Consider the following 14,751-nt stretch of genomic DNA (forward strand, 5'->3'; position numbering starts at 1 on the left):
AAACAAGCTATAGACCTGGAGAAAATATTTGCACATCCTATGTCTGTGGCATTATAAAGAAACAGCAAGGGGAGCCTGGGTGGCTCAGTCAGCTGGACGTCCAACTTCAGCTCAGGTCATGATCTCACAGCTTGTGAGTTTGCGCCCCACGTTGGGCTCTGTGCCAACAGCTCAGAGCCTGGGTCCTGCTTTGGATTCTGTGTCTCCCTCTCTCTCTGCCCGCCTTCCCTCCCCCCCCCCCCCATTCATGCTCTGTCTCTCTCTCCTTCAAAAATAAATGAACATTAAAAGAAATTAAAAAAATAAACAGCAAAACCCAGTTATTTTTCAAAACTATGTCGATAGTACTTTATATCTCCTGTTTTCAGAACTGGTCTGCCCAACATCACCTGGGTATAAATGAGATGCTGTTTGTGATTTTCCAAGAGCCAGGTAAATGAATTCTCAGTCTAGACATGAGTTTCAGGTCATTTTTGCTGGCTACTGCCTCTCCAGGCCACCCTGCTCTACCAATCACTAGAGACTGCTGAGAAGTGATGGGGAGCGGTCTCAGGAGCACGTGCTGTGGTGTGCAATCTGTCGTGGAACATGAGGATTTAAAATCCACCATATGCCAAGGGAGGCATCGCTACTGCTTTAATTACAGGTGTTTTGTGTGTCTTTATATCCATGCATGGCTTTTCTCTTGGGTTGTAAGTACAGATCCTTAGAAATTCTGGTATTGCATTTCCTGAAGTATTCACTTTAATAATTCCAAACAAATGCTGAAAGGCCTAAAATAGCCAATTGATTCTACATTTCACTGTGGTCCTGTTCAGGGCTCCGTGTCATTAAAACAGTGGTGTACCTTGTTATTTCTCTGTATGTAGTAGTTCTTAATCATTTCTTGCATCTCAGATTTTTTTTTATGATTTGATAAAACTACCTCCAAAAGTTTCATTCTCTCTCAGGCTGTCTCTCTCCATACACACACGCACACACACACACAGACACACACACATGCACACACACATGCAAGCACACATGAGCATGAACACACATGCACATGTATACACATATATACCCACAGTTTTGCATTCATTTTCAAATGTTTTATAAGTCCTCTGAATTGCAGGTTTAGTATTTGTATATTGAGAACCTAGGATTTTTGTTGTTGAAAGTTATATGCTCCCCATTTGCATTATTATTAATGGCATTATATCTTCCCCATGGTACTGTTAGCAGTCCCTGAGCAGCAGAGAGACCAGCTTTCTCATCAGTGAAGAACCAGCGGTAAGCATCAATCGGTACTATACTTTCTTGCCTGGACACAAATGGGGTATTATTTTGTAGTCAAAGATGGAGATGCTCTGTTTCCCAGGTTACAGTTATTTTTCAGGTCCTCATATATGAAATTTGAGGGTCAATTACTTTGGGAAAAAAACAGTTTCTTATGGGGAAAAAAAGTAACATAAGACATTAATGAGAATGACAAAGCATGGCCATTTGCTTGCATTTTAATTTCTCAGTCTTACAAATGAGGAAAAATGAAGGGTCTGAGAGGTTTAATGACTTGATTAAAATTATCCATATGTTTAGAGGCAGATCCTGGGCTAGAACTTGAGTTTCTGAATTCTAGTTCAGTATTCTCTCTTCATACCTCATTTCTTTTACCTGTAAGTACATGCCTAAGAATAATCATGAAGTATAGTTTATTTAAAAATCAAATTTGAATATCAACTAAGAGGTCAGTAAAGGGATTTAAAATTTTTCACTAATTTCTTAGTAAAAAAAAAAGATGCTGTTTGGGAACATGGGAAAATAGAGTTATATTCTTACGCTGACAATTTTAACATAGGTGATATTTTGCTTTTTGCTAGCATACTGATCTTTAATCTTTCAGAATGAAGGTTGTGGGCTGACCAATTGAAATAATTGAACCTTTGTTAGGTTTTCTTTTTTTTGATCATGTGAAACATATGATGTCAAAGTTTAAAACATTAAAAGGTGTCCTTTACTTTTCCGTGTGTGTGTGTGTGTGTGTGTGTGTGTGTGTGTGTGGTGTGTATAAAGATACATGTGTAAATTTATATTCCTCCTGCTTGTTTACACTAAAGGCATCATACTATATGTACTGGTCTGTTCCTTGGTTTTCAGGATTTAAAAACATAACCCAGAGTTCATGCGATATTATACATAGATTTTATTCCCATTCATTTGTATGTTGCATAATATTATATTCTGGGTGTTTAGCATGGTGTATTCATTCAGTCCCTTTATTGATGTATATTTGAGTTGTTTTTAATCTTTTGTTATTACAAATATTGTTATCATATATACCTAGGGAATCAGTCTAACAATATTTTGGCCAGTGCTATCTTTATAGCTAGGATTTCGGTATTAAAGAATAAATACATATGTTATTTTGCCATAGATAGCCAAATTCCCCTCTGTTTTGCATTTCTAACAAGTGTAGGAGAATACCTATTTGCCTACAGCCTCATCAACAGCATGTTGTCTTGAGTTTAAATTTTTGCCCATCTGATAGTAAGATAGCTAGTGGCTGTTGGGAGCTCTTTGAGTTTGCCATGTATCTTAGTGTGGTTTAAATTTGTATTTCTCTCAATGAGTGAGATATTCACCTTTTCCTACGTTGGTGGTCATTTTAATTTATTTTTCTGGATAAATCTGTTTATTTATCGTATCTATTTTCTTGTCAAACTGTTAGTTTTTTTTTCGTTTTTTTTTTTTTTGGAGATGTTTACATATTTATTGTTATCCCCTTGCCTGAGATATGAGTTGCAAATACTTTCCCAATTATGTCGTATGCTAGTAATTAAAATTTGAGATTCCAAATGATTTTAAAGTGATTTATGATATTTCTTCTTTTATGATGACATTGTCTTTGGTTAAGCAATAAGTTGTTAAAATTAAACAGTAAGCTTCTTTCTTAAATAAACTTTTTATTTTAGCACTGCAAGGTGCTCTCAGCTCATTTTATACTTTCCCTGCATCAGTCCTGGAATCAACTATTTCTCCAGGGAAATTTTTCTTTTCATGTCACAGATATGTCACAAAAGAACAATTTGTTTCAATCAGGGTCCTATTGGCCATTTTCAGAGTAGGATAGTTTGGGGAGAGCTTAATGAAAAACTTATAAATATGGGGTGCTGAAGAATCCTGCTACGTATACACTAGTAACCATGAGTCTGTTGTCATCTATAGAACTGAGGGAATAGAAAGAGAGCATCATGTACTGAAGACCTTGAGAGGCTCAATGACCTTCAGTGGAGGGATACAGCCTTCCTGAATCTGGCCTCCAGAAGGAAGTCACTCACTCTCTTCCTTCTCTCTAATCATATTTGGGAAACTAGAGGTCTGGGGAGCTCTTTCATATCTATCTATACCAGCCATCCTCACAAGAAAAAGCCAGGTAGAGAGCTAAAGAGAGCATCTGCTGGGATGAACCAAAAATATCCAGCAGAGTACATGTTTTCTTTTACACTATTAATGATTCTATAAATATAGAAGAATTAACATAATTTTACATTTTACTTGAAATGAAGTGGTCAACAGTGGATTTGGTTGAGTGGCTAGCTAAGAGGCTAGCTGAATTGCTAGAAGATACTAGAAGGACCCTAAAGCCATTAAATAGGAAAATTCAGAAATTCAGAAAAATTGGAAAAGCCATACCTAATAAAACTTGTCCCAAAGCAAATACCATCTGTGCTTGGGGGTATAATTTAATAAGTATTCAGAGTTTAATGAGGGATGGATGGAATTAGAAAGTCACACTAGGGGCATGCTTTAGAAATAGTATACATGCCATTCACAGGTTCTGAAGGGGTCTGGGTCTTTAACCTCAGGAATGATATTACAGATATTTAACAACTTATATGGCACAGAAGCTACCTTTGAATAAATGGACCAGAACCAGACAGTATAAATATGGCATAATATTTATAATTAGTCAATGTATATATTTAGATATGGTTACTCCAGGGCTCAGACATTTAATTTGCTATCCTGGCTTTAAATACCATTGATACACTGTAAACTCTCAAATTTAAGTTTCTCAATAGACATCTCTCCTGAACTTAAGACTGAAATATCCAAGTGCTTTCCCGTCATATGCACTTGGATATCAAAAGATGTTTCAAGATTACTGTGTCTGAAATGTAATTTTTTTCTTTCTCGTAAAAAAAATCTCCCTGGTGAAGTGTTTCATATTCCAGCTCCACACAGTCCAACCTTCTAGTTGTTCAAGCCAAACACTTTTTTAAAAATTATTATCTTTATTTTTATACATTACATACAATGAAACGCACTATTTTAAGTGTATGGTTTGATGAGTTTTAACAAACCACAACAGTCAAGATACAGATTTCTATTACCTGCTGTTTCACCTCTGTTCTGGGCAACCAATGATTTGTTTTTTTTATTTGTTTCTAAAGTAGTATGTGAATGGAATCAGACTCTATACGCTATTTTGTGTCTGGCTTCTTTTGTTTAGCATAATGTTGCTGAGATGCATCCAGAGCTTAAATGATACTGATATATTGAATGTTTTTGAACATATCTATAGTTTTTTTCTTTGATTTATTTTGTTTTATTGCTAAATAGTATTCCAATGTATGGATATGCCAAAATTTGTTTATCGATTCACCTGTTGATGGATATTTATGTTGTTTTCTGATTGGGGACCATTATAAGTAAAGCTGTTATGAATATACATGTAAGACATAATATAGTTTGAATAGATGTATATTTTAATTAATCTTGGTTAATTTGCTAAGGATAAAATTTCTGGATCATATGAAAGCGTATGTATAACCTTATATGAGATGGCTGAACTATTTTGGAGAGTGGTTCTACCACTTTTCTTTCCTACCAGTAATGTATGAGAATTCTACTTCTCTCTAACCTCACTGGAACCCTCTCCACCCTCAAATTTAGTAATCTAATGGAAAGTAGTGGTATCTCGTGATTTCAATTCTCATTTCCCTGATAAATGATGATGTTACACATCCTTTCTTGGGCTTGTTGGCCATTCATATATCTTCTTCTGTAAACTATCTGTTCAAATCTTTGTGTATTTTTAAAAGTTAAGGTCTGAATGTGAGACCCTTGTCAGCTGTTTTCATTGCAAATATTTTCTTCCAGTCTGTGACTTTACTTTTCATTTACTTAAAAATATCTTAACATATTTTAAATTCTATTATGTTTGGTAAAAACTTCCAAAGTTTTTCTCAGAAAAACCCCCCAAAACTAAAAGCAAAACTAAAAACAAAGAAAATGACTAAATGAGGGGTGAACAGTGACATTATTTATCCCATTACTGTAGAAGGGAGTGTCTACTCCTTGGTGAAACTGACTGAGAAATTCAGACATTGAAATTTTGATTTTTTCCTGGCCATGTAAGACTGTCATCTTTTGTCGTTTTTCCTAGTGTTCTCATAAATTGGGTTCTCTTTCTATGTGCAAATATCCATTTCCTTTAATTTTTTGCTGCATAACTAGTTGTTTCTCTGTGATTTCTATGTGCCTGGTCTTCAAGGAACAGTCTTAAAGCTTGGTGTTTCACTGTACATCCTTAAGGTCCACTGCAACTATTTACAAATATTTCTGTGTCTGATTAATCCATCTGCTACTTTAAACTAGAAAAATAGGAAAGTTTTACATGGCTGTTTTTGTTTATTTTGAAGCTATAGTTTAAACATAGGAATATGTAGACCACAGAGGCTGGGAATATGAAACGCACTCCAAGCAATCTTATCCAGATGTGGTTACGTATAACTGGGGATTTTCCAAATTAACTTCCATTTACTAAATTGAAACTTACATCTAGAATATTAAAATGCAACAGAAGCTCAACATTCGTTGAAGATTGAGACAAACATATTTTTCAAGAAGGAGTATTTTACCAGTGTCTTAAGAAATTGCTGGTAGTTGACTTTTATTGCTTTTATTATTTTATGGTTGCTGGCTTCAAGGTTGCACAGCACTTACTAGCCAGCCTTTTGTGTACTTAGCCAGTTGTATGTCTTTAGTACCTTTTGCTGATAATTAACAGGATCTACCTGATAACATTAAAGATATGAGTACACAGTATTTGGCACAAAGAAATCAAGGTATGCTAGCTACTGTTTAATTGCTGTGGTTCTGTTTAAATTTAGGACTTCTGTAGGGTCCACTCAGTAAGTAAGTTTTACAGTTTGTAGATTGAGTATCTACATCCTTAACATCGAGGGTTAATGTAGTTTTTAATGTGAAATCGAAGTCCCAAGAGCAACTGGACTTTTTCTTGCTTAGAAGTTCACAGCATTGAATGGCTTGTGGTATTACAACTCCATGAATTATATTGATTTTCATTCTCTTACAATATATATTCTAGAAATGTCTATGATATTGGATTCCCCTCCCCCCCCCCCCCCCCCCCCCCCCCCCCCACACCCCACCCTGCTGTCTCACCAATGATCTAGTAGCTGAGACGGGAGCTGGAGCCAGCAATCTCAGAAGTGCTGCCCTCTCTAGCACACTAAGTAGTGTGCATATTGGTCAGTGGCTGGTCTGTTGATGATATTCAAAAATGGCCAAGGAGGAGTACGAGAAGAAAGAAATACATAAAGAGGACTACAGATGTGTGATACAAATTATGTATGATGAGAGGAAGATGCTATTGACACCCCCTACTATGTGGCATAATAATATAGGTGAACAACTCTCTTCCTAGAGAAAGGATTCTAAAATGTCTTCTTACAAATAATTAAAAAAAAAATTTAATGTTTATTTAGTTTTGACAGAGAGAGACAGTGTATGAGAGGGGGAGGGGCAGAGAGAGAGGGAGACACAGAATCTGAAGCAGGCTCCAGGCTCTGAACTGTCAGCACAGAGCCTGACACGGGGCTCAAACTCACAGACCATGAGATCATGACCTGAGCCGAAGTCGGATGCTCAACTGACTGAACCACCCAGGTGCTCCAAAATTAGTTTACATTTAATGAATTGATATTACATGGAGAAAACTGTTTTTACGAAAAGTTTATAATATATGAAAATTTATTTTAATATTGTAGTATTATGAAAAAGGCAAGAAAATGTATATTAAAATTAATGATTTACTATACTAAAAAATTCAGTCAGTGCTTAGAGAAAACCAGAAATAAATACACCAAATAGTTACTAAGATAACAAGGAAATAGCAATGATTATAAAAATACCTATTCATTACTTTCAGCGTTGCCCACGTTTTATTTATGTTTATTTATTTATTTATGTTATTTTTTTTAAAATTTATTTTGAGAGAGAGAGAGAGAGAGAGAGAGAGCAAGAAGGGGCAAAGACAGTGAGAGAGAGAATCCCAAGCAGCCTCTGCACAATTAGTACCGAACCCAATGCGGGGCTTGAACTCATGAACTGTGAGACCATGACCTGAGCTAAAACTGAGTTGGCTGCTTAACTGACTGAGCCACCCAGGCACCCCAGGTGTTATCCATATTTTAATAAAAAGCAAACAATTTAGCACGTGATGGAAATATTTAATAAAGCTATTCTATAATTTTAGTCGGTAGAATGTTAATTTTATCTTTTTGTAATCAATCCTTTGGTGGCTTATTGATCTTTTAACATGTTTAAAATCAAGTTTAAAAAATATTAAATATTGAGTCAGTATGTTTCACGACCAGCTGCTGGTATTGATCCCATTGGTTTTTTTGTTTTTCAAATATTTTTTTGAAGTTTATTTATCGAGGAGGGGGAGGGACAGAGAAGAGAGAGACGATCAGTTCTGCATATTGTCAGCGCAGAGCCCAGCGCAGGGCTCGGACTCACAAACTGGGAAATCATGACCTGAGCTGAAACCAAGAGTCAGACACTTAACCAACTGAGCCACCCAGGCACCCTGATCCCATTGGCTCTTATATCATGAAGATATCATATGATTTTGGAAAGCTGCAAACTAACTTGATATTAGATGTATTGATTACAGAAGGCTTTTTAGCACTCATCTAAGTAACTTTTTAACCCTACACTCTTAATAGCTCTTGAATATATGGTATCTAGTTAATTCATGACCCTATGGCCAACTTATTCTTTAGGCACAGTAAGCACAGTGCCTTCTAGGACCCAGGATACTTTTTGAAGCCCATGGAAATGTTTTAATTTTAATTTCTTTTAAAATCAAAATTAAAGAAACAAAAAAAACCCACCCCATAAGTATAATAGTGTGTGTGTGTATGAATATATATATTCATTTATTTCTTTTTAAATTGATAAAAACAATTTAATGGAGAAAGGAGCACACAGAAAGCAAATAGGCCAGACAGAACCCATGAAAGTCATAATGTGGACCTTCTTGGCCCCTTAGTGTATAACTCTTTCCTTTTCCCTTAATGATTCTGTAATGAACTGAGGAAAAACATCTGAGAATAACAGTAACTTGTGGACCTCATGAAAGATTCCAAGAAAATCAAAGTGCTAAGATGAAAAATTTCAGCCCAGGAGAAAAATACAGTGTAACATACACTTTATGCAGTGACCAACATCCATCTTGTGTCTGTTTGCTCTAAGCAACAGCAGTATTAACTCGTCTACGCAGAGTAGGTTCTCAGGTTATGGAGCAGGGATTTTTCATCCAGTAGTCACCACTGCTTAGGGCTCTAGCTTATTTTATGAAAACAACAGGTTCAGCAAAACTTTCCATGACAGGAACTAAAACTTTTAGTTGATAATTTTATTAGGTTATTTATCATTTCATTATAGTATAAAATACACACAGTACTTGCCTTTTTGTGGCATTCTTTGGTTTTCTTTCGAATATTATTGATTTTCCCAGATGTTTTTCGGTACTTGCCTTGGGTGTCTTAAAAATAATGGTCACCGTAACTGAAGATTGAAGACAGCTTAGCATTTAACTGAATGAGCTCCCCTTTCCTTCCCCCAGTATTTTGGGAGGCTGGGAAATATTGTCTGCTATTAGGTGAACCTTCTATACCATTCAGTATAATTGTAGTAATTTTAGTAGTAATTTTCTTCTCCTGATGTATATGGGCATACTTAACTGATTACATATTTTACTTTACATTTCCCCTTTTCTCATGTTTTCCTTCATTATTTTTTTCTCTCTCCTTTCTTCCTTAATTCAGTTCCACTTAACGTTACGGTATAAAGAACTTAGGGAAATTTACTTTGAAGTCTCTTTTATTCCCCTTTCCTTTATTCTTCATTGTTTTCTTCCTATATTCGTTCTTCTTTCCTTCTTGCCAGCTTCTCCCACCCTGCAACTGTAAATATCACACACACACACACACACACACACCCCTGAGTAATCATACTGAAGATTTGTGTCTTTGTGTGTCTGTTTTTTGGAAATCTTTTCTTTACTCTGGCAGGATTTGCTAACTTTCTGTTGATTGTTTCACAGTCTGCAAAGCGATACAATTTGTTCCTGAAGCGACGTCTTTTGGTAAAAAAGCGCTGAATGCTGCTGCTTACGCTTTGGATGGCTGCAGTAGTAGCCCCAGTCCTTTTTATTCCAGTGTATACTATTGATTTGTGGGGACTTTGTCACTGATTCCCAGTCTCCAGGCAATTGAGATTTTAGAATGGTGATTCTTAATTCTGTTTGGATCTGATTAAAGCTGTAGATGCTCTTTCTAAAAAATGTATATGTGTGTCTATCTATATACATATAATTTATATATATTATATATATTTGCTGTGTATACATATATATTACATATATGTAATATATATATTTGATATATAATATATTTTTTATATTTGCATACAAACACACATATATATTACATACATATACACACATATACAGACAATTTACCTACAGTTTTAGAATTTATGAACTCTTAGTGGGAATCCTGGACTATGAACCTCAGAATAACTACCTCATTCAAAGAAAATCCACCCAGATGTTCACCCATTATACACTGGAATTTCTAAGAGCAAATCAAATATAAACACAGACACATACACACATGGCAAAATGTTATCTTTATGTCATGCCTTGAACAAAACAAAAGAATGATGTTTTTTAATAGCCTTCAGTTATATGTAACAGAGTTATCAAGTTTTTCTCCCCTCATTTGCTTCAATCAGTTTTTTGTTAACAGTACTAAGACAGGTACGTCATGGTGATCTACAAAGGTTACCAGTGATTTCTCCATCTGTTTTAAAATGTTTGTTTATTTTTGAGAGGGAGAGAGAGTGGGGTAGGGGCGGAGAGGGTGGGGGAAAGAATTTAGGAAGTGGGCTCTGAGCTGACAGCAGAGAGCCTGATGTGGGGCTCAAACTCATGAACCATGAGATCATGACCTGAGCTGAAGTTGGATACTTAACCGACTGAGCCACCCAGGCAAGCCAATTTCTCCATATTTTTAAGCAATTTACTCTTTATATTAGGACACAGCATAATGAGAGAAGTTTGGGTTTTCCTAGGTAGCATCTGGCTTTCAGAAGTATATATACCCATTTTGACTGAACACTGAGAAAACTAATTGTTTTGGGGGTTACTTTGTTTACTAAGAGTCAAATACTCTGCGTGTGATTTTTTGTTGACTTCAATGTGCATGACTTCTGTCATCAGAACTTCTCTTTGTGGACTTAGATTTAGCTTGCCCAAACAATAAAAACACTTGTAAATGTATATTGTTTTAAAAATAATCTCTCCCAGGGGCACCTGGATGCCACAGTGGATGGAACATGCAACCCTTGATCTCTGGGCTGTGAGCCTACTTAAAAAACCATGCAAATTTTGGCTGTCACAGATTTTGCTTTGAGAACAAAAGGATTATTAGGATTTTTACCTCTAATTTTTTGCTTTGATTATATTTAGTCTAATTAGTCTTTTATTTCCTGCCCCAAGTCCATGAGTTTTGGTGAATTTCATAAACTATGTTAATATTATGATGATTTACAAGAGCTCAAATGACTTTTTTTAATTTTGTTTCCTTTTTCTTTTTGTAGTGAGTTGTAAATCAAGGGGTAACAGGAAAATAGTTTGAGTTTTCTCAGGTTCTTTTACTTTGTTTTAGGCAAAAGGAGATGATTATGCATCTTTTGGTTAGATGCAGAGAACTCAGACATAGTATTTGAATTACTATTTTCTATATTTACTTTCTAGACTCCCTGGATGTGTTTTGTTTTTTTGCTCATTTTCCCACTCATTTCTTTCTGTGCATTAGGAGCTGCTTCTTCCTGAAACATATCAGCTATGCCTTCACATAGATAAAATACAGTTCTATTTTTCATAGAACACACTTCAAACATGAGATTTTTGTCTTATTATACATGACTGTTGTACATCTATTCTTTTTTAGGGGAGGTCTCCCTGGCTTGAGTTGGGTGAAAAACAGCATAGAATACCATAACAGAAACTCATAAACTAACACAAATAGCAGTTACAAAAACAAAACATCCCGTTCTCCATTCACAGGTTAGCGGAAGCAATTGGAAAGTTGCCAGTGTTAAGTTATAACTGCCTCACAGGGTTAGAGAGATCACTAACATCCACTACATCATCTGTTTGCGTCAGTCTAAGTATTAGATATATCTGGGCTATTTGAAATATTACGTATTACACATTACATATAAACTCTGAGGAAGGCCACATCAGTCAAACGTGAAATCTCTTCTTCTAAAGCTGTCTAGTGTTTTTGTAGTTCTGAAAGGAAAGAAATTAATGAAATATACAACATGTGAATGCTGAATTTGTCAGTTTGACTATTCCACTGAGAGAATTGATAACATCCGATTTTAACCAAAGATGGACTCGGGCTCACGTAGGAATCAGAATTGAAAGGAGATCTGCATGAGCATTTACGTGCAGTAAACCCAGCTGGCAAGCTATCTGCTTTCTGATTTTTAACTGCACTTTGATTTTACTTTAACCCTTCAGAAGTTGAATTAGAAAGTGGCAATTTTATGAAAACAGAGAAGCATTAGTCATAAGTTAATTTTCTTAGAATGAGATTCATTAATTGGTTGGTAATTAATTCCACCCCAAAGCAGTGTGTGAACATGAATTATTTGTCCGACTCATTGGCATGTTATTTAATGAAGCTAACAAGTCTCTCTCTGAATATGCATTTTGGGATCCATGTATCCATGTGTTCATTTTATATATTGGTATAATTGCACCATTTTTGTTGTGTGTGCATGTAGTTAAATGCTTACCTTCATCTTGAGCCTTCCTGGTATATGTATATATCTTCCCTATGGAAGTTCACTTTCCAAAATGAGCATAATCTTCTGTTGGTGAAAACTCTGGCTATTTGTCTTTACCCGCCAATTCAGGGTTGAAACAAATTAGACCAAATGTCAGCTAATTCGTTTCATGTTTTTGCCATTTGAAAATAAAACTGGAAAGTTGTGTCATTTCTGTCTCCTACAGTTTAAAAAAGATGAACAAAGCAAAGATTCTATCTTCTTCCGAGATGGGATTAGGCAAATTGATTTTGTGCTCTCCTATGTTGATGATTTAAAGAAAGAAGCAGACCCCAAGGCGGTAAGTACTTAAGGGAAGAGAAACTGGGAATCCTTAAAAGAAACACTTCCTGCAGTTCATCAGGGTTGTTCCCATTGAATTAAGCTGTAGAGGTCAGAGGCCTCTGAAGTGTTATTGAAAGCTAAGACTGAAAGTTCATGAGACCAAGGACTTTGTCCTGTTCACTGCTGTGTACCCAAATGCCTAAAACAGTGTGGTTGCAGCATAGTGGATGCTCAAGAAATAATTATATTTGAAATAATGAATTAATACATTAATCCATATGTGTGTGTACACACACATTTACTAACATACTTACCTAGGAAATAAATGTCATATAAAATGAAAATAAAAGAACAACAGATATTATCCCCATAAAACCCTGTCCCTTTCTTCCACACTTTCCCTGGAAACCCTTCCATCAAGCCCCTGAAATTCACTCATTTGTCATCATTTTCTTTTTCTCTGAATGTCCGCCTGTAACTGGGGTCTTCACTGAGTTCCCTGCATTCGCCAAGTGTCCTCTCAGGTGATGGTTGCCTTTTTCTGGAGATAGGCAAATACCTGCTCCGCCCTCCTTATATCTCATTGTTGATTACAGGCAGCTCTCCCTACCTCATCCCTAAAATTCCTGAGCTTTTATTCTTCGCACATTAATTATTGCCCTGCTTTACTGCTGTCATTAATGTGTCCCTGGGTCTTCCTTTCTCAACAGTTTGAGCCCTTGGTTCATTACCATTCTCTTCACCAATACTCCTTAAATTATTGATTATTGCAATTCATACATCGATGACTATTTTATTTACAAAATTTTTTTAAAATCTGTTTATTTTTGAGAGAGAGAGAGAGAGAGAGAGAGAGGGAGAGACAGAGCACGAGAAGGGGAGGAGCAGAGAGAGAGGGAGATGCAGATTCTGAAGCAGTTTCCAGGTTCTGAGCTGTCAGCACAGAGCCGACGTGGGGCTTGAACTCACAAAAGCAAGTTCATGACCTGAGCCGAAGTCAGACACTTAGCTGACTGAGCCACCCAGGCGCCCCAGTGACTATTCTAGCATCCTGGCTCTCTTTCTTGAACTCCCCTTTCCATTTATCTTAGTTTCTTGCTCAGCCATTCACTTCCCTAGAACTTGTCATTATTGATAACTGCAAAAATATTTTTGAATGAATTAGAGTTTTTGCTAGAATGATGTGGTTCAGGTTCAACTATACCCCTCTCTTGTTTTTTTATGGCTGTGTCAATTAAGCTTGTTCAGAAAAATGAGTAGATTGGAATAGAAAGATTATCGTTTATGCAGTTTTAATCTTTTTTAGACACCTGAGTTATATCCCCAAATTACAGTGATGTATCATAAAAGTAGTGTTTAATGACCCATCACCTAGTAATCCTATTAGCTCTTCAGTTTTGGCAGTCATGTTACTTGCAAAAGCATTTGTTACTATAATGAAAAGAGTGGTTCACTTTCTCAATTCTGATAAGAGATAACAGTAATTTGAATGCCTAAGTCCTTTTTTTTTGGTTTTCTGGAAGTTTGCAGTCTGCCTTCCTCTGGTAATGTGAAAGAAGGGCAATTATGAAAGGAAAATCTGTACCACTGTCATAGGCCTGTGCTCATATGTGGCAAACTTTGGAAGTAGGGGAAAAACACCTTCAATTATCTTTTACTCTTTCTTCTAAACTTTAAGATATATCAAGGTAGACCTATCCATTTGAAGATAGGCATTCTATAATACCATAATAAAATATTTTAAAATTTCATTTACTATAAAATTCTTCAGACTTAGGTAACAATGAAAGCCAAAAAAAAAAAAATTTCAACAATCAATGCATTCTTTTAAAGCCCACAAGTAATGATTGTTTTAACTTAATCTAATTTAATTAAATTAATTTTTTTTTTTTCTAAGTGAAGCTATTCTTTTCTTCAGCATTAGAAAGTTATAATGAGGGGCATGTGGGTGGCTTAGACAGTTGAGCGGCCTACTCTTGATTTCGGCTCAGGTCATGATCTCAATAGTTGTGAGATCAAGCCCTGTGTCGGACTCCACGCTGAGCATGGGGTCTGCTTGGGATTCTCTCTCTCTCTCTCTCTCTCTCTCTCTCTCTTCCTCTGCCCCTTTCCCCTGCTCACACACACTCTCTCTCTTCTCTCTCTCTCTCTCAAAAGATAAAATCAAAATAAAAACTCACAATGATATTTTGGCTTAAATTTGAATTAAATATATCCTTTCTTTTTAAGAGTGTTGATGTGTTCCTAATACCGAATCTTCCCGACCAA

General features: G+C 35.9%; 1 protein-coding gene across 6 annotated transcripts in view; it reads left to right on the forward strand.

Moving 5' to 3' along the window:
• ANO5 (anoctamin 5) overlaps positions 1-14,751 on the forward strand; it is a 92,678-nt gene that overhangs the window by 15,050 nt on the left and 62,877 nt on the right. For 2 of the 6 annotated variants that reach the window (XM_023239650.2, XM_006937143.5), the window contains exons 3-5: positions 1,222-1,272; positions 9,401-9,442; positions 12,386-12,499. In XM_023239650.2, the coding sequence (XP_023095418.1) occupies positions 1,222-1,272; positions 9,401-9,442; positions 12,386-12,499 (207 nt within the window). The remainder of the gene's footprint in view (positions 1-1,221; positions 1,273-9,400; positions 9,443-12,385; positions 12,500-14,751) is intronic. The other 4 variants (XM_023239651.2, XM_019812188.3, XM_019812190.3 and 1 more) reach the window with 3 other exon arrangements.

Source organism: Felis catus, chromosome D1, assembly GCF_018350175.1.
Source record: "Felis catus isolate Fca126 chromosome D1, F.catus_Fca126_mat1.0, whole genome shotgun sequence".
Taxonomy (NCBI): Eukaryota; Metazoa; Chordata; class Mammalia; order Carnivora; family Felidae; genus Felis; species Felis catus.